The sequence below is a fragment of the Carya illinoinensis genome, chromosome 9 (genome assembly GCF_018687715.1).
Source record: "Carya illinoinensis cultivar Pawnee chromosome 9, C.illinoinensisPawnee_v1, whole genome shotgun sequence".
Taxonomy (NCBI): Eukaryota; Viridiplantae; Streptophyta; class Magnoliopsida; order Fagales; family Juglandaceae; genus Carya; species Carya illinoinensis.
Genome location: NC_056760.1, coordinates 35,522,846 through 35,550,392, shown reverse-complemented (window position 1 = coordinate 35,550,392; position 27,547 = coordinate 35,522,846). Strand labels below are relative to the sequence as shown.

General features: G+C 41.5%; 1 protein-coding gene across 5 annotated transcripts; it reads left to right on the top strand.

Annotated features, from left to right (window-relative positions):
- The first annotated feature begins 1,537 nt into the window (after window positions 1-1,537).
- On the top strand, window positions 1,538-10,283 carry LOC122275282 (E3 ubiquitin-protein ligase UPL4). 5 transcript variants are annotated; one of them, XM_043084275.1, is made up of 19 exons: window positions 1,538-1,816; window positions 2,119-2,153; window positions 2,359-3,139; window positions 3,264-3,374; window positions 3,484-3,600; window positions 3,719-3,877; window positions 3,971-4,132; window positions 4,830-4,982; window positions 5,062-5,183; window positions 5,280-6,354; window positions 6,603-6,650; window positions 6,961-8,196; window positions 8,325-8,555; window positions 8,662-8,766; window positions 9,101-9,181; window positions 9,266-9,334; window positions 9,430-9,558; window positions 9,644-9,727; window positions 9,838-10,283. In XM_043084275.1, exons 3-19 carry the CDS (start codon window positions 2,498-2,500, stop codon window positions 9,901-9,903), a joined length of 4,590 nt encoding a protein of 1,529 aa, XP_042940209.1. In that variant the 5' UTR covers window positions 1,538-1,816; window positions 2,119-2,153; window positions 2,359-2,497; the 3' UTR covers window positions 9,904-10,283. The 5 variants fall into 5 exon arrangements, with proteins under 5 accessions (XP_042940209.1, XP_042940208.1, XP_042940207.1 ...); XM_043084274.1 differs by lacking the exon at window positions 2,119-2,153 and having other exon boundaries at window positions 2,445-3,139; XM_043084273.1 differs by lacking the exon at window positions 2,119-2,153.
- Window positions 10,284-27,547: the final 17,264 nt, after the last annotated feature.

Genomic DNA, 27,547 nt, shown 5'->3' with positions numbered 1-27,547 from the left:
TAAAATAAAACTTTCTAGTGTGAATAGTAATTTATCAGGTTTAGAGAGCATCCAACAATTACTGTAATTCAAATGTTAGCTTTAAACTTTTGGCTAGTTTATTATGAAGGCTTTTTTTTACGTTTAGCTAAAGTTTGAAATTTCATTAGAATTTGACTAGGCCATTATCAATATTCTAAGTAGATAATATAAAGATGAAAAGTAAAAGAGTTTAATTAATTTAACAAAAAAAAAAAATTATAATGTATGGTTTATAAGGTGAAGAAAAGTAAAGATATTTAAATAATTATAAAACAGCTGCGGTGCATGATTACACACAGACACGATATTTTTGACTTTTTTTCTGAAGTAAAACTTGGACCTTTAGTTTAGTTTGCTGTTTGGGGGTTCCAGTCTTGGGTCAAGTTGCGGTACTTAGAGGCCGTTGAGAATTAATTTTCAACCCATCTTATTTATCATTATAATAATTTTAAATTTTTATATAATAAATATAATAATTAATTTAATTTTTTTTAATTTTAAAATAATAATATTAAAAATAATATTTTATTTAATTTTTTTATTTAATTTAATTTTTTTTTTAAATCAACTTATCAAAATGTCCAAAGAACTCTCTTACTGCATTGCGTGCAGCAGGTGCGTGCGTTGCACGAATCTTGCCGCTTCCTTCTCCTACACGTTGTGGATGACTTGTGCTATTGACATCATCTCTCAACTAGGGATTCTTTACCGAGTAAAAAATAAATTAAAATAATAAAAATTAAAGGCAGCCCAGTTAACTTTGATCGGGGCCTCTCTTTCATGCCAGCAATGATGCAACTTGCTTTCCCCCATTTCTCTCACCACCTCACCTCACATATCCACTCTATATTCCTGTTCTAGATATGCACGGATCATTTCCCTTAATATTCTTTCAACATTTATTTCATATAATTATTTTAAAATTTATTATTCAAATCTGATATATCGGGTTTTAACTAACTATTCCTTTAAATTATAGAATATATCTAATAAAATATTTATTTGATATAATTTAATTTTAAAAAAAATTAAAAATTTATATTTTACAAATTAAATATTACTATTTAAATAATGATGATAATGTGTTTTATGTAATGATCTGATAAGAGAATAACTCACAAAATTAATTAAAATATATCAATTAAAAAAAGAATAATGCTATTCATTAATTTTTTTTTTCTTATTATCGTCTCATCATTTCATGACATAAAATTTAATAACTAGAGATGATTTATTATATTCTAAAAAAATATTATAAATATGTATTTTTTAATTTTATTTTGTTAGGCATCAAAGATTGGGCTTAGCCCAGGGCAGGCCCATTTATGGGTAGAATAAGGCGGTGCCAGGTCGGACCAAACAAAATACTCCTAATCGGACGGTTCAGATCACGTGAGAACAAAGACGCAAACACCTCCGATACTCCCGCCTAACGGGTCCCACCCTGAGTTGGCATCAACCGTAGATGCATTGCGCCTACACAGTAGCTCTCCTTCCAGTATTAGAAATCGTCCGTAAGATCATCGCTCTCTCTCTCTCCGAGCTTTTAATTATTTTAATTTTTAATACACTTGACGCTCTGTTCCTTTTTCTTCCTCTTCTTCTCTTATTCTTCTTCTTCCTCCTCTCGATTTCTTTTTATCATCGTCTCCATCCTAGAAGAGCCTTTCATGAACCAGAGGAGTAGGCCAAAGACGAACGAAGCACTATCCCTGAAATCACCCTAAGATTCTCGTACCGATATATTTTGGTCTTCGAGCGAGTCGAAGACCGATTGGAACACAACTTCAACTGGGTACCTTAAAGTCCATCATAATTCCCGTTTTCTTTCTTACAAGTTGTACCATTCCCTTTTTTCTGATCTTAATTTTCCTCTCCCTTCTCTTTTTCCTACCTGTGAAATTGTTTATGTGTATCTATCTGGCAAGTGTTTTTGTATGTGGCATTGTTTAAATGCTTTGCAAGTGATTGTGTTTGTTTCTGTCGAGGGCTATTCGTTTTTAGCGTTTTTTCGTGATATTGGAGCAAGACTGAGGTGTTTATTTTGTCGGTTTTATTTGTTTATTTGATATTACTCTGATTGTTTTATTCTCTCAGGGCGGTGGTTACTTTTATGGTACGGAATCGGTGGTGTAAGATACAAACACAAAACTTAAATTTCTGACGATTATTTTTTTTTTAGTATTGGGAATTCTGTGTTAACGAAAATGTTAATTTCTGCTCAGTATTCACCTAAAATGAAGTTTCCACTTTGTCAGTGTGAGCTTTTATTGATCATCTTTTTGTGATTCTGAATTGGACTTATTTTATCTTCCTTTTTCTTGTTGGGGGTTATAGTTCCGATGATTAGGTTTCATGGGGTTTCGGAATATTATAGCAGCGACAATCAATGCTTCATCTGATGAAGGCATTGAACTATACAGGGTGGGTGTTTATCGAGTTTCTGAATTCTGGAAGTTTAGAGATTGATCCATAAATGGGTAATCGTGGCCAAAAGCGTGCTGAAATGGTTGATGAATTGCCGGCGGATAAGCGGGCATGCAGTTCGTTGGATTTCAGACCGAGTTCATCGAATTCATCGGTTCAGACCCATATGAACTCCCCCAATTCAGCACATGAAACCCGCGACAATGACATGGAAACTTCGTCATCTGCTTCAGCCTCAAGCCGATCGGAAGGAGAACCTGAAAGGGATTCAGCGTATGGTTCTTGTGATTCTGATGATGCGGAGCAAAGACATAGCAATCTTCGCCACTATCGTGATTATCAGAGGCAGAGATCGTCCACTGATCATGGAAAATTCAAGAGAATTTTATCAAGTTTGAGTGAAGAAAGTGGCCCTTCCGAACAACTGGCTTCACTTACTGAGTTATGTGAAGTGTTGTCATTTTGTACACAGGATTCACTTTCAAGCATGGTGTCAGACTCTTTGTCTCCGCTTCTTGTAAACCTTGCAAAGCACGAGAGTAACCCAGATATAATGTTACTAGCTATAAGAGCTATAACATATATATGCGATGTGTATCCTCGATCATCAAATTTCCTAATTCGTCATGATGCGGTTCCTGCTCTTTGTCAAAGATTATTGGCTATTGAGTACTTGGATGTTGCTGAACAGGTACTGTCTTATTTATATGTGGTTGATTGCCTGTTTCCAAGTTAACCTATTTACCACCTTGTTTCTGAAGAAAATAGTGTTTTTAAATGGGAACTTACAGGTTATTAACCCTGTTTTCTTGTAGTGTCTGCAAGCGTTGGAGAAGATATCACGGGAGCAACCGCTTGCTTGCTTACAGGCTGGGGCAATTATGGCTGTCCTAAATTATATTGACTTCTTTTCAACAAGTGTACAGGCAAGCCATTTATAACAAGTTTTTATTTGAAAATAGGTGGTATATGCAATTGCTTTGGTGGTGTGAGGGCTTTTAACATGGTATTTAATTTTTATTTAACTTGCCTTAGAGAGTTGCTCTTTCCACTGTGGTGAACGTCTGCAAGAAACTTCCCTCTGAATGCCCTTCATCTTTCATGAAAGCTATTCCCATATTGTGCAATCTTCTTCAGTATGAAGATAGACAGGCAAGTATTGTGTAGAGTTTTTTTAATTTTCTTTCTTTTTTTCTTTTAAATTGGTTATTATTTAAAGTCTTTTGTTGATCTTCCAACTTATTATTAATTTTTAATTTCAAATCTGCAGCTTGTTGAATATGTTGCTATCTGCTTGATTAAAATAGTGGAGCGAGTAAGTCAGTCTTCTGAGTTGCTGGATGAACTTTGTCAGCACAGATTGATTGATCAAGTCATACATCTTATAGATTTGAATTGCCGAACCACTATATCTCGCCCTATATATAATGTAGGTTTACTTTAGATACTCTTTCTTCTTAACCAGCTTTTACATAGAACTGCTTTCCAAGAGTGATCCGACTTTTCCATTTTGGTTTGTCAGGGTTTGATTGGGTTACTTGTAAAACTTTCTTCTGGTTCAATTGTAGCCATCAGAACTCTATATGAGCTTAAGATAAGCAGCATACTGAAGGATATATTATCTACTTATGACCTCTCACATGGAATGTCTTCTCCTCATATGGTGGATGGACATTGCGATCAGGTTTACTTCTTTGTCTACACAACTCTGTTTTGTTTCCTATGCAAAATAAAAGTTAATCAAATCTTTGGACTATCAGTTTTATGAGCATTTGCTGGACTGGCAACTATTGAATGAAAACTTGGCATTGGGTTTTTGGCAATGTGTGATAATGGAACATATAAATTTAAAGTTTGATACTGTTTTGCGTTTCAAACACCCAATAGATTTTGAACTTACTCCGACACAGCTCAGAAACACAGGTGGTGCTAACTGTTAATAAGTTGCACACATAAGCTGTTAAGTTTTGTGCCATATTGTTAATTGGGAAATGTGCAATTGGGAAATGTGCAATTGGGAGGATCCCTTAATTATTTGCAATACAATATCTTGTACCATAGTTTTGTTTTTTAGCAAAAACCATATCAAAGATTGTAATGATAGATTGGGTTTTGGGTTCATGGATTGTTTTCAACTATGTATGTGACTGCTGAAATTTAATTATGTGCCATATATTGTGTTTTTTTTTTTTTTTTTATGTGTAAAGTATGGGCCCTGTAGTATAGAGGTTTTTGCATTTATTTTTTAGTGTGAGACTCTCATTGTTATAGATTCAGTTATTGCTTTCCGATTTTGCATGTGACTATGAAATTTAATTCATGTGTTCCATAGTGTTAGAGGAAACGGAATGTTGGTTTTATTGCTATTTTTTAATTCTCAGGTTTATGAAGTTCTTAAGTTGCTTAATGAGCTCCTACCTAGTACAGCTAGAGATCAAGATGCTCAACAGGTGTTGGATAAGGAATCCTTTTTAGTTAATTCCCCCAGTCTTCTGCAAAAATTCGGAATGGATATACTTCCCTTGTTGATCCAGGTTGGTTTTGTGGTATATAGCAGTAAATTGATTTTTTTCCTTATATGGCTTTGTAATGTTGCCTTCACCCCTTGCACAGGTAGTTAATTCTGGTGCAAATTTATATGTTTGCTATGGCTGCCTTTCTGTTATCAACAAGTTAGTTTATTTCAGCAAATCTGACATGCTTCTTGAATTGCTTAAGAATACCAACATTTCAAGGTGAACCAGGCTTTCTTGTGTTTACAGTATTAATCCTGATAATGTTTCTCTTGAACTGAAGATTTATTTATTTATTTATTTTGGTCTAATTACCAGTTTTTTGGCCGGAGTGTTCACTCGAAAGGATCAGCATGTGCTCTTAGTAGCTCTACATATTGCTGAGATGATCCTGCAAAAGCTTTCTGATATTTTCCTGAGTTCATTTATCAAGGAAGGTGTCCTTTTTGCTATTGATGCATTGTCAGTACAAGAAAATTGTGCGCAATTAATGTTTCCCAAATTCACTGCTGTCCAGCTATCATTTGACTCAAGCCAGAAATCAGCTTCAAAGGAGGTTCCGAGCTGCCTATGTTATGCTTTTGCTACTGGTCAGCCTCCGACAACTTCAGAAACTGGTAGTTGCAAGCTTGAAAATGATTCTGTTCACAAACTTGCAAAGCATGTAAAGACAAATTACTTCACACCGAATTTGTCTGAGCAAGGGGTGACTGATATTCTTCAAAAACTCAGAACCTGTTCTACTGCTTTAAGTGATTTGGTTAATGCGACAATAGGTAATGACGCACCTGCACGGTATGAAGAGAGGTTTTATTGTATAGTGCATCAAATTATGGAAACTCTTAATGGGAAGGAACCCATTTCCACTTTCGAATTTATTGAAAGTGGGGTTGTGAGATCATTACTGAGTTACCTATCCAATGGCCAATACCTAAGAGAAAAGGGAAAGGCTCAGGGTGTAAATGGTAATTTTATTATTGTAGAAAAACGATTTGAGATGTTCGCAAGGTTATTCTTATCTTCTTCAGAGCCTTACTCTGTGGACTTGCCCCTATTGGTGCTGATACGAAAATTACAAAGTGCACTGTCTTCTTTGGAAAATTTCCCTGTTATTTTGAGCCATGGATCCAAGCAACGATACTCATATGCAATGGTTCCAATTGGACGCCGCACAATGCATCCATGTCTAAAGGTTCGCTTTGTGAGAGGAGAGGGGGAGACATACCTTGGTGAATATTCTGGAGATGTTCAGACAGTGGACCCTTTTTCCTCTTTGGATGGCATTGAAGGCTTTCTGTGGCCTAAAGTTAGCATTGGAAGAAATGAGCACATTAAATCAGCCAGTTGCACTACGGGTAAAACTGAGAGTTTACCGCATGATTTACCATCAACTGTAAGTACTAGTGTGGATGGAAGTCCCAATGTTAAGTGTCCTGATAGTATGTCCACAGATTTTCTGAATATGCTGGCTATTTTCGTATGTTTTATGAATTGGCTTAAGTTAAATTGATTCTTCCATTCCAGAGTCAAAAAGGTTTCTGCTTTTGTTTTATTTGGTTCTTTTTTCAAAGGGCGAGGGATTTTACATGGACTTTATGAATCTGTAATGGTTTATTTATTCTCATTTATAATTTTCTTCAGGACAATGATGCCAACTTGTCTCAGTCTGCTTTTGAACAAGCACTTAATGTAAGACAGCAAATTCCTAGCTTGATATCTTTGGATGAAACTCTTACTTGTAGTTGTTCTTTCCTTCATTATCAATTTACGATCTCAATACAGCTAACATTAGCCTCAGCTTTATGACATGGTGTTGGCTATATATATTTATATATATATATATATATTAGTATTTGTTTTATAAGTATTGGTTATATAAGCATGACTTTCCCCTTTGGTTTTATGATTGTGGATTTGTTGTTATATGGCCATTTTTTTCTCATTTTCTAGCACCTATGTAGCATCATTTTCTTAGATATTCATTTTTTGTACATAACAGGATTTTGCAAAGCAAGAAATGCAACTTCCTCTGGAGGCTGAGGTCAATATGGGAGTACAGCATCCTGCATCTTGCAGTGATGAAGATGCCTTGCAAAAACTGGTATTTTACCTTGAAGGGCAACAGCTGGATCATACACTGACACTATACCAAGCAATTCTACAAAAACAAATAAAAGAAAATGAATTTATTACTGGGGCAAAATTATGGAGTCAAGTTTATACCTTAACGTATAAAAGAGCTTTGGAACCCATACAAGGCAATTCTCAAGAGTGTCTTCAGTCAGGCCAAAACTTGTCTGTATCAGATAAAGTTGGGGCATATATGGAATACACTCCATTTGTCTCCAGCATATATGCTTGTGAACTCACTTCTGACTTGGAGAGGTCAAGTTCAACTTATGATGTGTTGTTTCTGCTCAAAAGCATGGAAAGCTTGCACAGGTTTACATTCCATCTGATGTCTCGTGAAAGAATATGTGCTTTTGCTGAAGGGAAAATTGATGACTTGGATAGTTTGAAGGTAGGAGTTCCTTCCATGCCTCAGAATGAGTTTGTAAACAGTAAGTTGACAGAAAAACTTGAACAGCAGATGCGGGACTCTTTGTCTGTGTCTATTGGTGGGATGCCTTCTTGGTGTAAACAATTAGTAGCTTCGTGTCCTTTTCTGTTTAGTTTTGAGGTAAGATGTAAGTACTTCCAGTTAGCAGCATTTGGTCAACTGCAATCTCAGTCTCATCAACTGTCTCATAGTAATTCAGGAGCCACGAGTGACAGACGACCCAGCACTGGCAGCTTGCCCCGTAAGAAGTTTTTGGTTTTCCGTGACCAGATTCTAGAGTCTGCTGCCAAAATAATGGACTTGCATGCCCGTTACAAAATGCCTGTTGAAATTGAATATGATCAAGAAGTTGGTACTGGTCTTGGTCCAACATTGGAATTCTATACCCTGGTAAGTTGTGAGTTCCAGAAATCTGGCCTGGGTATGTGGAGGGGGGAGTATGGTTTGTTTGCATCCAGTACAACTTTGGAAGCTGAGGATAAGGGAATTCTTATGTCACCTTCTGGACTCTTTCCTCGCCCATGGCCATCTACTTTGAGTACATCTGATGACCAGTTTTCAGAAGTAATAAAAAAGTTTGTCCTTTTGGGGCAAGTAGCTGCAAAGTCTCTTCAAGATGGAAGGGTGTTGGATCTGCACTTCTCGAAAGCATTCTACAAAATTATTCTTGGCCGGGTACTTTCCAACTCTGAGTGCTATTAATTTGAAATTGTAGGTAGGATTGTCATGTTAATTTGCATGAATACTTATAATTCAAGCTTCGGCCTTTTTTAGTTAATTCTCATTTCATTTATTTTTTCTAGGAACTTACTCTGTATGACATCCAGTCGTTTGATCCCGAGCTCAGTAGGACATTGCTAGAGTTTCAGGCTCTTGTCAATAGAAAAAGGTTTTTGGAATCGGTCAATGGAGAAAATTCACCAGCTGAATTTGACTCATTCTTTCGGGATACCAGAATTGAGGATCTTTGCCTTGATTTTACTCTTCCTGGGTATCCTAATTATGTACTTGCTTCTGGGCCTGATTACAAAATGGTAGTGTGTCCTCAATGCGATTGCTCTCTTTCTTTTTTTTTTCTTTTGCATGATCTTTCTATTGATTGCAATAACCTAGTTTATTTTATTCATGTTGCTTTACCAGGTTAATATGAGAAACTTGGAGGACTATGTCTCGCTTATTGTTGATGCGACTATAAACAGTGGAATTTCCAGACAAGCAGAAGCATTTAAATCTGGGTTTAACCAGGTCAGTACTATCACACTTTCTTTTGATGAAGTAGGCAGGACCCGTTTCTTTAATGTTTTCTGATGCAATTGAATAGCCTGAAATGAAATTGATCCATCTGGAAAAATTATATATTTTTTTTCTTTTTCCGCTGAACTTCAGTAATGACGTATTCATGCTAATCTCTTGCTTCATATCCATTTGAGCCATTAGGAATGTCAAATCACCCCCTTCCTTCCCTTTTCACTTGTGTTGATTACGATCACTTCTGTTAATATTCTCAAATATTTTTGTGCCTTTTCTATGGGCAATATGATGATACAATTTGTAAATGTATTTGTATCTGGTGTTTCAGGTTTTCCCTATGGAACATCTTCAGATTTTTACTGAAGACGAACTAGAGCATTTACTATGTGGAGAACATGATTCGTTGGTGGTATGTATCTTATAACTTCATTGTTCACTATTTACTTGGTGCACCCATTATATATACGAGGTTATGGTTCATTCTCTTTTCCAGTTCAATGAGCTCCTGGATCACGTTAAGTTTGATCATGGATACACAGCTAGCAGTCTTCCTATAGTCAATGTCAGTGTTCTTACATCTTTTATCTAACCATTTGTTAATTGATTAAACATTTTACTTGCTTCCATACTCTAGAAAGTCACTCACTTGTTCCGCAGTTGCTGGAAATCATACAAGAGTTTGACCATGGACAGAGACGAGCATTTCTGCAGTTTGTGACTGGGGCACCCAGGCTTCCTCCGGGTGGTTTAGCGTCTCTCAATCCAAAGTTGACTGTTGTCCGAAAAGTCAGTACAAGCAACGCATCTTGTTGATCCAATTCATCTTTTCCCTTTCTTTAGTTATTAGCTGATTGTCTGGGTGTTTATACAGCATTCTAGCATCTGGGCCGACACAGACTTACCAAGCGTGATGACGTGTGCAAATTATCTTAAGCTCCCTGCTTACTCTTCAAAAGTGAACCCTCTCTTGGCTTTCTAGCATAATTTCCCTTGGTACTGCTGTACAAAAACAGTGAAAAATGTTTTTTACCCCTTCATTTTATGTTTTTTTATTGTTGGTTTCAGGAGAGGATGAAAGAGAGGCTCTTATACGCCATAACAGAAGGCCAAGGATCATTTCACCTATCATAGAGTTCTAATCTCTCTCTGTCCCAACGGGTGCATCAATTGTGAAAATTGTAATTATTAGAGTAGGTGCTGGTGGTGTAGACAAAAAGAATGGATGACTGGTAGTGATGTTGCTTATTGTTGAAGGGGGAGCTGATTGGCGTGGAACAAAAGGAAGCTCCTGTCTTCACTGACTATAACTGGAGGGATTATGTAAATAATCAGTAAATGCAGGTCGGTGATTTTACTTTTGGGGGAGCTGTACGGTAGTAAAGATGGGGGATTTCAGTTAGATTGGTTAATTGCACGTCCAAGATTTTATGTATAAAGCTTTGTATAGAGACGTTTATGACTATATAGTTGCTCTTTCTATCTATCTATTGCAATGAAAAATGGTTCTAGTAGCATGGGGAAAGCAGACTATTTAGGGATGATCACTGAATTAGCTTGTTTATTTATTTATATTTTAAACAAGATAATATTACTATTACCGGAAAGAGATACGAGTGGCAGTGATAATAAATAAATAAAAAGAACAAAGTAGGAAATGGTACCAAATAATTAGTATAGTCCTAGATAAGAGATCCAGCATGTCAAATGGCCATTCAAAAGCATGGAACATCTATTTTATAGAGACTTCTAGTTTCATTCTCTCAAAAAAATTGAAGTAAAAAAAGGCGCCGAAAGCAAGAGCAACTTTGGTCACATTCAAACTGTCATCAGAAACCTTACTCAAGAACTGTCTCAAATCTAATTCAATGACCCAGCCATTCAGTCCATGATCAAGGAAACTAAGATAAAGGAAAACCATAATGAGCAGCTTAGAAGAGAGGAGACCCTATGGAGACAAAAAGCTAGACTGAACTGGTTAACCACTACTGATTTGAACACTAAATTTTTTCACACGTCAACCACCATAAGGAGGTGTACCAATTCCATTGAGAGCCTCAAGATCAACCCTCAAACTTGGACAACTGAGATCCCTGTGATTCTAAACAAGTTCCTTGAGCACTTTAAAGAAATCTTCACAACCTCTAACCCAATCATGCACACTGAAATGAGTGACCTTTTCCATGATAAGATTTCTAACTTGGAGAACAAGTTCTTCTATGAGGTTCCTTCTTACCTAGAAATCCTCTCAACTCAGAGACCCCCTCCAATGAGGCCCCTGGCCCAAATGGCTTCACCGGTATGTTCTATAAGCAATATTGGGACATTATCAAAGAAAACTTCAATGTTGCCATCACCAACTTTTTCATCAATGAGAAACTACTCAAAGAATGGAACCACACACACATTGCACTAATTCTTAAGACTAATAGCCCTAATACTGTCAACCAATTTAGGCCTATTAGTTTCTCAAATGTCTGCTACAAAGTCATTGCTAAGATTCTGGCCAATAGGCTGAAAAAAATCCATCCTAAACTCATTTCTCCACACCAAGCAGCCTTTGTCCCTAGGAGGATCATTTAGGAAAACACCATCATGGCTCAAGAAATCTTCCATCTCATTAAAGAAAAAAGAAAGGAAAAAAATGGCTAATTGTTATTAAGATAGACATGGAAAAAGCCTTTGACTTTATAGAATGGAACTTCCTGCTTAGTATTATGGACAACTTTGGATTCCATAGCAGGTGGGATTAACTAGATCAGGAAGTCTATCTCCACTGCCTCTTACTCGTTGATCATTAATGGTAACCCTTGTGGGTACTTTAAGCTTCTAGAGAACTTAAGCAAGGGGATCCTCTATCCCCATTTCTTTTCATTCTTGGTACTAAGGTTCTCACACGTATGATAACAAGAGAGGAAAATCTTGGTCAACTCAGAGGGATCTCAACTAGTAGAAATGGACCCAACATCTCTTATTTGCTCTTTGCAGATGACCTTATCCTGTTTCATAAAGCCTTTACGAACAATGCTAAAGGGTTTTATAACTGTCTGGAGAAGTACTCCCTTTGGTCTGGTCAAAAGGCCCATACTGTTAAGTCATTCATTCAATTTAGCTGCAACACATTACCTCTTATAATAAGAGGAGGGAAAGAAATCCTTAATTTTAAGACTACCTCTTCTAATATCAAATATCTTGGTCTACCCTTCCTTTTTAAAGCTTAAAAAAAAGCTCATTTCAAAGACATGCAAGAGAGGATCACTCAGAAATTGGCAGGGTGGAAGGCTAAGCTCCTCTCTCAAGCTGGTAGGACCACTTTAATAAGAGTAATAGCTAGCTCCATTCCTTCCTATCAAATGGCCACCCTTTCTATCCCAAAAGCAGTTAGTCAATTCATAGACAAATACTTTATGAAGTTTTGGTAGGGCTTTCTTACTCAGAAATCACACAATTTCACTGCTAAATCATGGAAGTCTATTTGCAAGCCAAAATTAGTAGGTGGCCTTAGGCTAAGAATAACCTTTGAATGCAATTCTACCCTTATCAACAAAATAGGTTGGCAAATAATTAATGAGATTGATAAAAACTAGAAGAAAATGCTCACTAAGAGATACTTGAAATATTCTTCATTCTTTATAAACAGTCCAAGATCTTCTGATTCATGGATTTGGAAAGGGATCCTAAAACAAAAAGAAATCCTAAAAAGCTGTGTTTACTTTCAGATAAACAATGATGTCATCATAAAGGTTTGGACTGACCCTTGGATCCCTACCGTCCCATCATATCAACCTAGTCCAAAATCACCATCCACTCATAGGGACCTTTCTCTAACTGTCTCTAAACTAACACTGGAGGAGCCGAGAAGATGGAATTACATTCTTCTCCAAGCCCTCTTCCACCAAGAAACTGTGAATGAGATTCAGAAAATCCCTCTTGCCTAATTTAACTTTCATCACCAAAAGGATAAAATCATGTTGATGCATGGCAACTCAGGCAAAGTCTCTTTCAAATCTGCCCATGCTGTCCTCTCCATGAACTAAGAGCACACTAACCCCCTTGATCAGTTTAGTCACCGGAAAAACTTTGAAAAATTAAGATTCCAAGATAGAATTAAACTCTTTTGCTGGAAAGTCATTCACAACATCACTCCCACAAAGAATAAACTGAAAAGGTTCATCCCTCTGAATGAAGAAGACACCAATTGCCCCATTTGCAACACTGAGGATGTTGATGACGTGTTTCGTATGCTCTTGGCCCTGGCCCTTAGGCACTTGGGTCTTCGATCCAAGTCTTGCAAACACGAGACAACTCCTACGTCCGGTGGCTAGTGTGGCAATCAGGAAGAGCCTTCGATGCCTAAGTTAGTAAAAACCAGAGGAGAAAATCTAAAGGTCATTATTATAGGTAGAGTTAGAGAGTCCCCCTTCATTTTGGTGCCTAGGTGTTACTTTTATACATGCGTTTAGGGTTAGAGTTCCATGATAAGTGACTGAGTGGGGGTGTCTCTTGGCATATCTCATTTAATGTGGCATGGCTCTCTAGTGAAACAATTAATGTGGTGTGCCTTCTTGATGATATGCTTAAGGGTGGAGTCCCATCGAGATGGCATGTTTTCCTCATTCCTTGTTTGAACGGCTTCCTGTACTCCATGAGCCGCAGAAGGTTCTCGTCATGGCGCCCATGTTCGCCTTGTCCAGGTTGGGGACCCTTGGGTGAGCCACAGTAGTGCATTAGCAGACACATGCCCATGAGTGTTGGGTTTGGCTTACCGGGCCTTCAGCATTCTATGGGTAACGATCCTGATACCTAGATTGGGCCTGTATACTTGGGCCTGAAGTTTCAGGAAAAAACCCCCAACAGTTATCCTACCAATTCCTATCGAAATGATTCGGTGGGAACTTTTGCAGACTCTTGCTTTCCCACCTATTCACTAGCTCGATTGTGATTGCTTTTGTCTTTCGTACCATTAACACGCTAGTTTGATGGTTTCCTCCTGTGTCCTGTTATGATTGGCCCTTGTCCCCCATTGTTGCGGCTCGACAATGCCCCTTCTCTTGGCAATGGCACGTTCCGACGGCGTTTTCCATGCACTCAATGGTGTGTGCCTAGTCCTTTCCGCATCGATGGTCTCAGACGGTTTCTATCACATCTCCTTGCGGCATTCCAAATTCGTTGTTTTAATGATGCGTGGGGGTTCCCTCAATCCCAGAATTTGAACTATTCCTCTAGGTGTGTATATAATCGTAAAGAAAGGGCCCCGGGGGGGGGGGGGGGGGTAATCAGACTGCTCTATCCTATAGTACCATTTTGAAAATTCCATTTCGTGTCGCTCAACTCTCCTCATTTTCAGTTCTAATCTCTTTCTTTTTCTCATCCAATGGCACCCAAAAATCCTAGGACCACTAGACACCCTAGTCCTTCTCGTAACATCTGTAGAGATATAGAGGTACATAGGCTCTTTGTGGTGATCATCGGCAATATCCCAGGACTTGGACGAACTGAGGCAAGAGTACAACGTGCCAGAGGGTACAACGTGAGGGGGCCATGGGTCTTAAGGGGTATGCTTACAAGGTCGCGTTGTTCCCTTCTATGTTTTTGGACAGTCTTCGATTTCCATTCCACAGCCCAGTTCGGGATGTGTTAGACATGGTGGGCGTGGCGCTGGTCCAACTTCACCCCATTGCTTGAAGGACTCTTGTTGGGTGTTGCATTATCTGGTGGTGTGCGTTGGAGGAAGCCCAAGAGGTTTGGCTGGATCTCATCGATGAAGAATTCTTGCTTACCCATCACGTACTGAAGAGGAGCGGGAACTTTAGGTTCCACTCAGGCCTTTGTTAACTTGGAGAAGAAATAGGACAAGAGGTCCTCGTGGTTCAAATGCTTCTTCTTCGTGTCAGGTGTTGGGTGAGAGTACCCTCCGGGGTAGATTGCTCAACAAGACTTTTCAATCTGTGCAAACTGGGGTGTTGTGCAGAATAAGGGGCTCGTTAGATCATCACCTACCAAGGAAGAGCTTCATTGAATGGAGATCATATGGAATTGGATTGCTACCCCTCTAGAAGAAGTTTGGACAGATGCTTTGTTGAGCGATGACAACCTACAATGAACTTGCCTGCCCATATGGCATTATTTGCGTTGCGTTCTCCATCTCGTTAGAGCTGACCGATTATTCAGCTTGTAAGCTCTCCACCAGCCGCCGATGAAGGGGAAAGGAAAAAGGCTCTAAGGTAGCTCACTGGTCGCACCAGATTCTGACAATGACATCAACCCCCTTAAGGACAGTCTTCAGTAGGGATATTTGTGCACCGGTTCGTCCCACCCCCATCGAGGGGTAGGAGAATTTTGACGTTGTTGGGCCAGGGTGCTTTGCTTCCTTACCCACTGGGTCGCAGGGACCTGATCTCTCCTCAGGTCTCATTCAAAGAGGTGGAGGTCTTTTAGGGTTGTGCGAGCCCATCGAGTTCTTTCTCCAGCGCTACATCGAGCGTTCCTTCCCCGACTTTGCTTGGTGTTGAGGGTTTTCTCGTGCTCTCGCCTGGGGGGCAGCTTCTTGTGGCCTTGTTTTCTAGGGCCCCTCAATGCCATTCTTCTCGATTGCTGCAGGGAGCTTCCTCTTGGGTACCCAAAATTGGTGTTTCTACAGTTCATCCTGTAAACCAGGCTTAAAGGGGTAAGGTCGAGATTCAGAAAGGGGCGGTACTGGCCATGTCAGGGGCTAAGAAGGTGACAGCTGGAGTGGCGAGCGTAGGGCACCAGAAGATGGGGACTCGTGTTGACGACTTTACTCGAGAAACTCTAGAGTTAGGGAAGTTCGTGGATGCCTTCGAAGCCCTTTCTACTGTTGTCAGGCCTGGAGCAGTCCTTTCCGATCATGGAGCAAGCTTGGCGACAATCCCCAGCAGGGGAACTGGGGTCAGAGCTCCCCCCACAAGGGAGGCCCCACCCTAGTTACGGGACAGAGAGGACCACGTGCGCTGAGTACGGGCGGTGGCCCATGACTTGAAGGGCTTCCTAGCCTAGGTTCGTCTTCGGGTCTGTGTCTTTTCACCTTTTGTCGTCCTGGTGTTTATTTCATAGTTCTACTGGGTGTTTTCATAACAAGGTGTGGATCGGCTGGTGGCTTTTGTGGTGGATGACCAAGAGAGATTGGAAGCCAAGAACCGGGAGCTCGCTCCATGGCTCGTGTGGCCCTGGACAACTCTAGAGTTGAGAGGGAACTCAGGGAGGAGTTGGAGAGTTCCCTTGCTGACTTGCATCAAAGCATATGCTACTCGGAGTCTTACCTGCAAAGGTCCCAGGCTGAGGTTACCTTGTGCTATCAAGACCTTGGACGCAAGGGAAAGCCTTAAGAAGATGTTCAATCGTCAATCAGAGGAGCTTGAAAGGCTCTAGGCCACAAATTCGGAGCTGAGCAGGAGGTGTGACTCCATTGCTGCATATTGCCAGTTTTATGAGAAAAAGTTCCTGCAGATTTTTGAGTCTCTTTAGAAGAGGTGGAAGTCTCTTAAGGTTATGCGAACTGAGCGGGAGGCATTGAGGTCTGCAAACACCGTGGCAAAGATTGTTTCTCAGCAACTGTGGTTAAAGTTATAGCCGGTGTGGCAAGTCTGGGACAAAGCGTGGTACCATCATTTTTCTGCAGGCCGTGAGGCATTGAAGAACTACTTGTTGTTGGACCATGCAAATGACTTGTCGTCATTAGACCTTGATTTAGTGACACATGGTGTGGCGACACTAGAGGTGGGAGCTCAAGTAAGGGTGGATCCGGTTCCTAGTGCATTTCAGGCCACTCTTGTGGCACCCTCAGTGTCTCTGAATCCTTTAGAGACTAGTCCTGTTGATTTCGAAAAAGATCCTAAGGTTCCCTATGTAGGCCTTGCACTTCTATTTTGCTTTATCTTGAATGAATGTAAAGTTCTCCTTTTCCTCACTCTTTTGATTGCATGGACTAGTTTTAATAGATTTATTCGCTTTCACTTGTTGCCGTATTTCTATACTTTGCCTTGTACTTTAGGGTCTTTTATGTTTTCCCTACTGCGGGATCATTCAATGTCAGCACCATAAGGGTCTTATCACTCGTCAAGTTAATGTGGTGACTGACGTGCTGCACTCAGGTTCCACTACGTCCGTGCCACACGGCATTAATGATGATGTGGTGGGTGTCGTGTCAGACGTGACGGGTGGTAGGTTACACATGTTCCCCAGACATGGGGAGGGAAGTGCAACCCCGCATGTTACCTATATAAGGTGTCCCCTGGTGTCGTCACACCTTCATTTCTACTCATACAAAATCTGGTTTTTCCTTCCTCTTTGAGTGAGCTAGGCTTTTGCAATGCCTCTACCTTGGTAGATTCTTCTAGCTGGCCTTCCTAAGGGAGGGCTTGTTGTGGATTGATGCCAGAGCAATCGAGGAATGTCAAAAGGGTTTTCTTTCAGGTGAGGGGGAGGTAGTTTCGAGTTGTAGGGTATTGTCGATCTAACTCAGCCTTTTCCGTATAGGTGGCCTACAGGCTTCTGGGGTGGTTCGTTGAGATACGTGTTGTCCCTCATTGTTTGTAGAAGCACTGTAAGGATGGTGCGGGTCAAGCTTTGCAGTCACACTATTTGATGCGTTTCCTTATCTCAGGATTGGTTTTGCAGTTCTTGCTCCCTCACAACGCTTCAACCTATTAGGTTGGATGGGTTGGGCCGGGTTTGCGACCTTGTGCCTATCTCAGTCAGGAGTCATCATGGTGGAAGGGTTGCTCGGGTTTCTACGCATCTCCGATGAGGGTGAAAGTAAGGGTTCGTTGTCTCCATGTGGGGGCTTCGGCCAGGGGTGATGGGGGTGGCTCTGATGACTATTCGAGGGTTGTTGTGCCCCTCTAAGGGTGATGCACCTCCGATCGCCTCACCGACACCAACCCTTCTCGCCCCCGATATTGTTGTGTACCCTGCCAATTTTACCCTGCCTATGGATTATCTTGACTTCTTTATCTTTTTTATGGTTTCTTGCAAATATGTTGTGTCCTTAACCTACGTGATCGTTTTGATGGTTGATGAATAAAATGTTCTTTTGCTCGTGCCTTCGATATTATCGCTCCTTTCTAACTTACTTGTTTATGCTTTGCATAAGCCCTCTGTGGGCGGTAGTATGTTGATTGCTTGCTGAGGCATGACACCTTTCTTATATTTTGCTCAGTGAATCGCTTCCCGTCCTCAGTGAATCACTTCCCAGTTGCCCTTATTTAGTCTGGCCTTGGTTGGCTGTTTTTAGCGCCTGGGACATGTAGCGTGCAAGGTAGGTCTTGCTAAAAACTCCTTTGCTAAGAGCGCGCGATGTGTAGGTTGGGTGTGCCTTATTGACCCTCGCCCTCGGTGAGAGGGGCCGAGTAGCAGGTAAACCCAGCTCGCCCAGAACCCTTTGCGGAGGTTAAGGGGTATGTATGACCAGGCTCACCTTGTTGACCATTGTGCTTGGCTAGAGGGACCGAGTGGTATGTAAGACTAGCTTGCCCAGAAATCCTTGGCAGAGGTCAAGCGGTATGTATGATCAGGCTCGCCTTGTTGACCCTCACACTTAGCGAGAGGGGTCGCTTGTCCATGTTGCAAAAGTCAAACCACTCGGTTTAAATAATCACTGAAGTTTGCAAACCTATCTGCTTGGTTGATGTTCAGAGAAGCTCTGAGACGTTATCCAATGAAGGAGAGAATCCTTTTGAAGGTGTGTCGGGTAGTCTTGGGACTGTCTTGCACTCCGTTGGGGGAGAGGTAGGGGCACCTCAAATCACACCCTCCCCTTTGGGCCCTCCAGGTGAGGTAATCATCCCTTCACCACAATGGGATGGGGTAATATTAGAGCAGCCTTAGGGATGGACTTGCTCTCCCTCGCGGGGGAGTTCAAATTAGCCTGGGGCCAGAATTGCCTGTAGACCCACTCGTAGAGGTAATCAATTTTGGCAGTTTGTGACTATATCCAATCCTCCTCCCGCTTGTTGACGTCGCAAGGAAAGGGAGTGAGGGCTAGGTTGGTGCTACACCTACTTTTTCGGGAAATCGTAGGGCTAGATTGGCTCTCCTCTGGGAGGGTTGAGATGGCCTATAGCTCATCTCGCCCTTTAGTACCCCGTGAGGAGGTAATCTATTCAAGCAGTCCCAAACTGAACCCTCTCTCAACAGTCGGCGCTCACGACGAAAGTTAAGTGTGTCAGGCTATTGAGGATAGGCCCGCACTCCATTGTGGGAGGGATTAACCAGCCATTTGGCATTACACCCATCCTTTTGGTGCCCCGCGGGAAGGTAATGATTGGAGGCAGAGGGGCCGTCTGCTCTTTGCTGCAATGGGGATGGGGTAATGTTCGATCAACCTTAGGGCTGGACTCGCTCTCCCCTGCGGGGGAGGTCGAGCCAGTCTAGGACCGGACCCGCTTGTTGACCCATACATAGAAGTAGTTTGGTTAGGCAGTTTTTGACCATGCCGTCTCCCGTCCGTTGGCATCGCACGAAAGGTAAGTAAGAATCGAGTTGGTCTTGCATCCACTCTTTGTTGTGACAAGACAGGGCAGTTTGGGCAACCTCAAGGCTGGACCCGCTCTCCCCCACAGGATGGTCGTGATGGCCTCTTTGTTTGAGTAGTCACTGACTGGACCTGTTCCCATTGGTTGACGCCCACGACGAAGGTAAGTCGATGCGCAATCAGGGTTAACCAGCTTCTTGCTGCAAGAGGGATAAATCAACACTTTGGCATTACACCTATCCCTTTGGTATCTCGAGGGGAGGCAAGTGTCGGAGGGCCGAGGGGCCATTTGCTTCTTCGCCATGATGGGGATGGAATAATGTTAGAGCGGCCTCAAGGTTGGACTCGCTCTCCCCCACGTGGAAGGTCGAACCAGTCTAGGACCAAACTCGCCTGTTGACCCACACGTTGAGGTAGTCTGTTCAGGCAGTTTGTGATTGTACTCACTCCCATATGTCAATATCGCAGGGAAGGTACTTTTCTGCTATGGATCTTATTAGTGTGGGTTGATTGTTGACAAAAATCTCATTTTGGCGTGTGTTAATTCCTAAAATATTCACATTCTTTCATCAATAGTAAGTACATAATGATTACTGAAGTTGATCATAAATATAAATATTTATATATATATATATATCACAAAGTCCTTATGGGTAGAACATTCGCAGGTGCTCGGCGTTCTACGGGTGTTGCAGTTCATTCTCTAAGGAGTCCTAAAGCCAGTAAACCCCAGGGCGGTTGCTGGCAACCACTACGTAGGGGCCTTCCCACTTTGGTCCTAGTTTTGCCTTCTTCTGTCGTGGGGTTCCTGTATGCTTCAACACGAGGTCCCCAACTTTGAACGACCTCCAATGCACCCTCTGGTTGAAGTACCACTCGACCTTCTTCTTGTACATCATCATCGTCAGCTCTGCCTCCTCTCAGATTTCTCCCACCAAGTCAAGTTGTTCCTCGAGGCATCAGTCATTGGAGTGTTTTTCGTAGTGTTGTATCCTGTAGGTTGGGATATCTACCTCAACTGGTGGCATGGCCTTGTGACTATACATGAGAGTAAACGGGGTTTCTCCAGTCAGGGTCCTCACAATCACCATGTATGCCCATAGAACTGCTGGAAGCTCTTCCACCCAAACTCCTTTCCAGTCGCTTAGCTTTTTCTTTAGTATTCGTAGCAAGGTTTTGTTGGTCGCTTCTACTTGACCATTTGACTAGGGGTGTCTTGGGGACGAATACCGAAACCTGATCCCTAAGTCTTGGCACCAATCTAGGTAGTGGTTGGAGTCAAACTACCTTCCATTATCCAAAATGATGTTGCGGGGCATGCTAAATCTGTAGATGATGTTCTTCCATAGGAAACGAGTGATATTATTAGCCGTAATAGTCACCAACGTCTCGGCCTCGACCCACTTGGTGAAGTAATCTACTACTACTACCATGAATTTTACCCTGCCCTTACTCAGGGAAAGCATATTGGCGTTAGTCTTTTTGGGAGGAGATGGAGGAGGTCAGAGTACTCCTGGAATTTTTTGCGTCTTCGCACATACTCTTTGGCGTCCCTTAAGGCGTGTGGCCGATAGTATCCTGCCTACATCGTCTTGCCTGCTAATACCCTTCTTTCGGCGTGGTCATTGTAGATTTCCTCATGTATCTTTGCCAAAACATGTTGGGCCCATTCGTTTGAAATGCACCTCAATAAGGGGGCGTTGTACCCTCTCCGATATAGGACACCATCAACTACAGTGTACCTTGCCGCTTGGTACCTGATCTTCCTTGCCCTCTGCCTATCGTCGAGGACTTTGTTGGTATTTTGGTACTGGAGGATGTCTAGGGCCCATTCTAGCACACCCGACTTGATTTCCAACAGTTTGATCCCTATGGCGGTAGGCATTTATGTGGTTCTAAGAAAGGCCGATTCTGGTATTGGGGCGGCTTCCTGTCTGGACGCTATTTTTGCCAGTCTATCTGCTTTGTGGTTCTTAGCCTCTGGAATTCACTATATTTGAAAGTGTTTGAAATGAGCGCGCTCAACCTACACCAATGTTAAGTACTTTTTCAAATTTTTCGCTCTTCGTCGCAAACTCTCCTTGCACTTGGCTAACCATTATCTGGAAGTCGACCCAAACTTCCACTTCTTCACCGCCCAGAGGCTTCACAATAGTCATCCCGAAGAACAATGCCTCATTCGCTACTTCATTGTTCGTAGTCTTGAATGCTAGCTTAATGGAGTAGCCATTCTCTTCGCCTTTATCTGTGATGATATGCACTCCCGCTCCCCCTCCAGCCTGGCAAGATGAGTCATCAACAAAGATTTGCTAGGGCTTCATAGGCCGTGCATATCCCATCTCTTCAGTGAAGCTAGTGAATTCTGCGACAAAATCTGCGAGTATATGTCCTTTCAAGGAGGTGCGCGACGCGTACTCGATGTCGAACTCACTCAATTCCATGGCCAAGTTGGTAAGGCGGCCTGAGGCATCTGGTCGTTGCAAGAACTTTCTCAAGAGGCCTCTGTAAGGATTTTGATTGGATGGGCTTGGAAGTAGGGTCGGAGGGAATTTGGCTTTTACCCCTCTGTAAGCTCAGCTAACTTAGTAAATTGGCCTTTGAACCTTGCCATCCTCTCGCACTAAGGCCGAGGAGATCGCTTGGGGGGAGATGGATAGATACAAGGTCAGTGTTTCCCTGCAATGAGGCTGACTAAGCAGCAGAGGGCTAGTTAAATACTATTTGAGTGCAGCAAATGCCTTATCGCACTCCTCATCCCAGCCTTGGGCCTTGTGAAGCACTTTTTGAAAAAAGGCAAGCATTTGTCTGTTGATCGCAACACAAAGTGGTTAAGGGCATCCATTCGGCTAGCGAGTTTCTGCATGTCATTAGTGCTATGGGGAGAAGGCATGTCTAGGATGGCTTCCACCTTTTCGAGATTAGCTTCAATTCCCCTTTCTGACACCATGAATCTGAGGAACTTACCCGAACCCACCCCAAATGCATATTTGGCTAGGTTTAGCCCCATCTTGTATTGCCTCAACACCACAAAACTTCTCAAAGATCATCTAAGTGTTGTGCCGAGTCTCTGCTTTTAACCAGTAGGTCGTCCACATAGACCTTCATATTTCTTCCAATCTAGTCTTTGAACATCTGATTGACCAGCTGTTGGTACGTGGCCAGTGCATTTTTTAGACCAAATGGCATGGCAGAGTAGCAGTATAGTCCTAAATCTATGATGAATGACATTTTTTACTCATTGTCCAGATTCATGCGGATTTGATTGTATCCAGATTAAGCGTCCGTAAAGCTTAGCATGCGGTGCTCAATTGTCGGATCTACAATGAGGTCAATACGGAGAAGCAAGAAACTATCCTTCAGGCAACCTTTGTTTAGATCTATGAAATCTACGCAAATTTTCCATTTACTATTTGGCTTCTTCACAAGCACTACGTTGGATAGTCAGTAGATTCTCCATTTACCGTTTGGCTTCTTCAAGCACTCCATTGGATAGTTAGTTTAGGTAGTGTGTCTCCTATATAAACCCTATTGCGAGCAAGCAATCGACCTCAACAAAGATGGCGGCATTCTGTTTGGCGCTAAAGCTCCTACACTTATGCCTTACTCCCTTGGCTTTAGGATCCACACTCAAATGGTGCTGCATAACCATGGGGTCTATTCCCGGCATATCTCTGTGGCTCCATGCAAAGATGTCGGATATTCCACAAGTAGCTGTTGTAGAGTGTCCCTCATCCCGACAGTCATTCTAATGCCAATTATGGCAATTGCCTCTAGTAGGTTAGGGTCCAACAGAACCAGGTCAAGGGGTTTGCTCGCCTCTGCTTTTTGAGTGCTGACTCATCCCTTGTCTCACCTTCTATGGAGATGCACTCCAGGGTGGGTGGGAGGATAGTTGGCGCCTCTGCCCTTCTTTGTGTGGCACAGGTTCCCTCTCCAACTTTTACGGGTCTGTCAATCTCCTCGTCATGCATCCCCTTGGGTGTTCTTCCCAATCGCATTGCTTTCGCGGCCATCACTTGCGTGCCTATTTATTCAAGTGCCTTGCCACACCTCCTAAGCTTCCCAATGGTGGGTTTTCGTGAGTATACGATGGACACATTAAAATTTTTCTGATCTCACAGAAGGTGCTACTATTGATAACATGTTCGATACACTCTTGGGCCTGGCCCTCGGGCACTCGAGTACTCGATTCTTCGATTCGGGTCTTGAAAACACAAGACAACTCTTGCATCCAATGGCCAGTGTGGTGATTGGGAAGAGCTTCGAATACCTAAGTCAATAAGAACCAAAGGAGAAAATCTTAAGGTTGATTGTAGGCAAAGTTAGCGAGTCTCCCCTTCTTGTTTTGGTGCCTAGGGTTGCTTTTATACCTGCGTCCGGGGTTAAAGACCCATGATCTACGACTGAGTGGGGGTGTCTCTTGGCAAATCTCATTTAATATGGCGTGGCCTTCTGGCGAAATAATTAATGCGGCATGGCTTTCTGATGATGCTTAGGGGTGGAGTCCCATTCAAATGACGTGAATCCCTCCTTTGTCTGAACAGCTTCCTATACGCCCTGAGTTGCGAACCATTCCAGGCTTGGCACCACCTTGTCCGGGTTGGGGACCCTCGGGTGAGCCACTGGGGTGCCTTGGCAGGCACAGGCTCAAGGGTGTTGGGCTTGGCTTACCGGGCCTTTAGTAGTCTATGGGTAATGCTCCTGATACTTGGATTGGGCCTGTATACTTGGGCCTGAAGTTCCAGGAAAAACCCCCCAACAGAGGAAGAAACTCAAAAGCATATTTTCTTAAATTGCCTCATTACTAGAATCCTTTAGTGGCAATGGCCCTGACCGATAGATATTACTAGCTTTGTAAATAAGGACATCAAACATCGGATGGATTGTATTATCACTCACTCTAGGAGTTTGAACATCCCTACCAATGATTAACATCACTTTCAAATTTTTGCAATTATAGCCATAGACTGTATTTGGTTTCTTGGAAACAAGGTTTTTTATGAAGCCATCCAACTTTGTGTTAGAAATTTTGTTAATCACACCATCAAAACTTTCAAAGAGCACTGTTATGTTTGGGGCATTAAACAGGTAAATGAATGCCACCAATGGAGAACCATACCTAGTGATCACTACACATTAACTTTTGATGTGGCGGTTAGAAGCTCAAGCAGTACAACAGCTGCCATTTGTAGATAAAAAAATGGCACACCAATCTTTTTCTAGATTGAGTTTATCCCCAACCAAAATCCAAGTCATGGTGAAGCCACAACACTTCTTATAGGGGTCAAGGAAGCTAAGGAAAGAAACATAGGAAGAGTTGTAATTGTAGGTGATTCACCACTCACAATTCAAGCAGTGGATGAACCAGAAGCTACCACACACTAGATTGTTCAGCCTATCATATCAGGATTTTCCTAAACAATTTCCTAAGCTGGCAAACTAGGAAAATTCATTAAGATTTGAATCGATGTGCGCATTCAATTGCGCAATGGGCAGCATCCAATAACCTTTACGAAAGCATACCCCTCATCTTAGTTCTCCCTTGGCTCCTAAACTTTCATAGTGGCAAAGACCCCCTAGTCTATGATTTTCTTATGGTCTGTAATGTACTAAGTGTATGGGTTGTTGAACATTGTTTGTAAGTTTTCTTTTTTGGAATGAAGCACTATTTGCGAAAAAAAATTAGTATAGTCCTGTTACAGTTTGATACCTTATGTCACAATGAACTTTCCTTAGTTTAACCTACTTTTTCCCCTTCGACTTATGGATGTGGATGAGGGTGGTGGAAAGCGGTTGTGGTAATTTAGCCATCAAGGGTTGGTCCATCAGAGAGGGAAAAGAGTGGTAAAGGGTGTAAGCTTTCAGCTTTGTGGTAAAGGAGGGATAGAGTAGCTGGAGAGACTCAGAATTTAGATGCTTGTAAGTAGACTGTACCACACCTAGCATGTTCTATGAGAAGATGGTGATAAAGGACTACTAGATCAATGGAATATGAATGGATTATATTCATTCAATCACTCTTTCATTAATAATTGTAATTAATATAAGGAGCTTCTTTTCTTGAAAGTAAGTATATTGCATCCCATATTTACTGTCTATTATTTTGCAGCAGCCAAAAGAGAAAAAAAATTAATTCTTTTTCTTGGATACAAGGGCAACCGGACACTAGATAGACCCTCCCTATATGTATGGTAATGTGTTGATGTTGTGTTTGTACTCTATTGGGCCATGTCCTCGACAACTCAGGTCTTCGATCTAGGGCCTACAAACATGAAGAAAAACTTTGGAGTTTTGCTACCAGGGCTGCAACCGGGGGGAAAGTCTTCGATACCTAGGTCAGTAGAGCTCCAGGTAAAAAGGATCAAAGGCAATAGTAATGATCAGAGTTTTATGAGTTCCCCCTTTTTTCGGTGTCTGGAGGTTGCTTTTATACTTGAGTTTAGGGTCAAAAGCCCATGCCTTATTATCAATATGGTGTGCTCCCCTTGGTTCCTCTAGCCGCGTTCATTTAATGCGGCGTGGCTCCCTGGACAAGCATTTAATGCAGCGTGATCTAAATTCTGTCTAAGTGCTATGAGTGTGATGTAGCCTTGCCTTTTTTGCTTGTTGTCAGATGATCATGGTTCTTTTGCTCCATACAGGCCATTTGTCAAAGTTTTGGCCTCTCTTGTGGGACTCAAGCCCTAGGGAAAAATCTCCCAACATAATGGGTTGATTTTTTTGGTATATAAATGACATTATAGATGACAATTGGTATCTAAAACAACGAGTGAAAGCAGGATGACATACACATTTAACATGGTAGTGTGTATGTTCACACTCCTGTTTAAGACTGTTCATCTGGGCCGGATTTCACCCAGCCCAGTCCAGAACTCGGATAACCGGGTTTCCGGTTATGGTTTTCGGCTAGGATTAAATTCGGGCCCGAACCCGCATTTATAAAAACCGGATGCATCCGGTCCAAACCTGGGTATAAAATCGGGTTCCGTATTATACCCGGTTAACATCCAGGTTTGCATAAAACCCCAAAACATGCCTCGTGAGTCCGTGATTTTGGTTTCCTCTCTCTCTCTCTCTCTCTCTCTCTCTCTCTCTCTCTCTCTCTCTCTCTCTCTCTCTCTCTCTCTCTCTCTCTCTCTCTATACGAACTTTAGCAAATAGAAACCCTAACCTCCCTCCTTGAAATCTTGGTGCCGTCTCTCTCTCGCCGTCGCCATTGGCCGAACTTCGATCAATAAGTCTCTCTCTCTCTCTCTCTCTCTCTCTCTCTCTCTCTCTCTCTCTCTCTCTCTCTCTCTCTCTCTCTCTCTCTCTCTCTCTCTCTCTCGATCTATGATCAATGGCTTTGAACAAATCTCTTGTGGGTATAGAGTAACGAGATCTGCTATTTTTTGGATTGTGAAAAAATAATCTTTTTCTAGATCTGTTCTCTTTGTTTTTAAATGTGGGGGTTTTTTTTTTTTGGGTCTGTTTTTTTCTATGATCAATGCCCTTGAACAAATCTGATGTGAGTATAAGGTATATGTTGTTATTTTTCTAGATCTGCTCTTTTTTGTTAAAAATGGATTTTTATTTTTATTTTTGTTTTAAGTTTTTGAGCTTTTTTGTTTTGATTATCCTGTTTCTAGTATTTTGTTTCTTCTATACTTTCTCTAATGAAGATAGTATTTTTGACAAAAGTTTGGTTCGCAGACAGTTATGAAGCATCTTCTGTGATAAAGGAGTAGTATGGTTAATTTAAAGAAAAAGACATTACTAGGCTTCTCATAATCTCTATGACCATTTATTTCTGCTTGACTTCATTAATGTGATGATTTACTGGGAAAAATAGAGGATTAGATTTAGCTTTACTGGAAGTGCTAATGATTTCTTTTTTTTATATCGAAATATTTCTTGCGTCGTAGATCATTAGGAATGTAAACATAGAAAACTGGACTCATATTTGAAGTTGATTAAACAATATAATGGGTTTGTTCCTATTTTCTTAATTTTTACCTGCTACCACAAAGACTTATCCATTCTGGGAGGACCAGAAAATTGTATAAAATGTGGAAAATGGCATATTGTATTCTTAGCAACTCGTCAAATATGTTGAATTGATAAGTGCTATGGCAGCATTAAAACAGAAATTTATGCTGGTATGCTCTGAATGAAACTCCTAACTTATATACTAAGGAATTTTCCATGTGCTGAAACCTCACCCTTTTATTGAAGTTTAGAGACCCATCTCGAATACTTTATTTTGCACTTTTTCTGTTTCTTTTTTATTCTTCCAACATTGGGGGT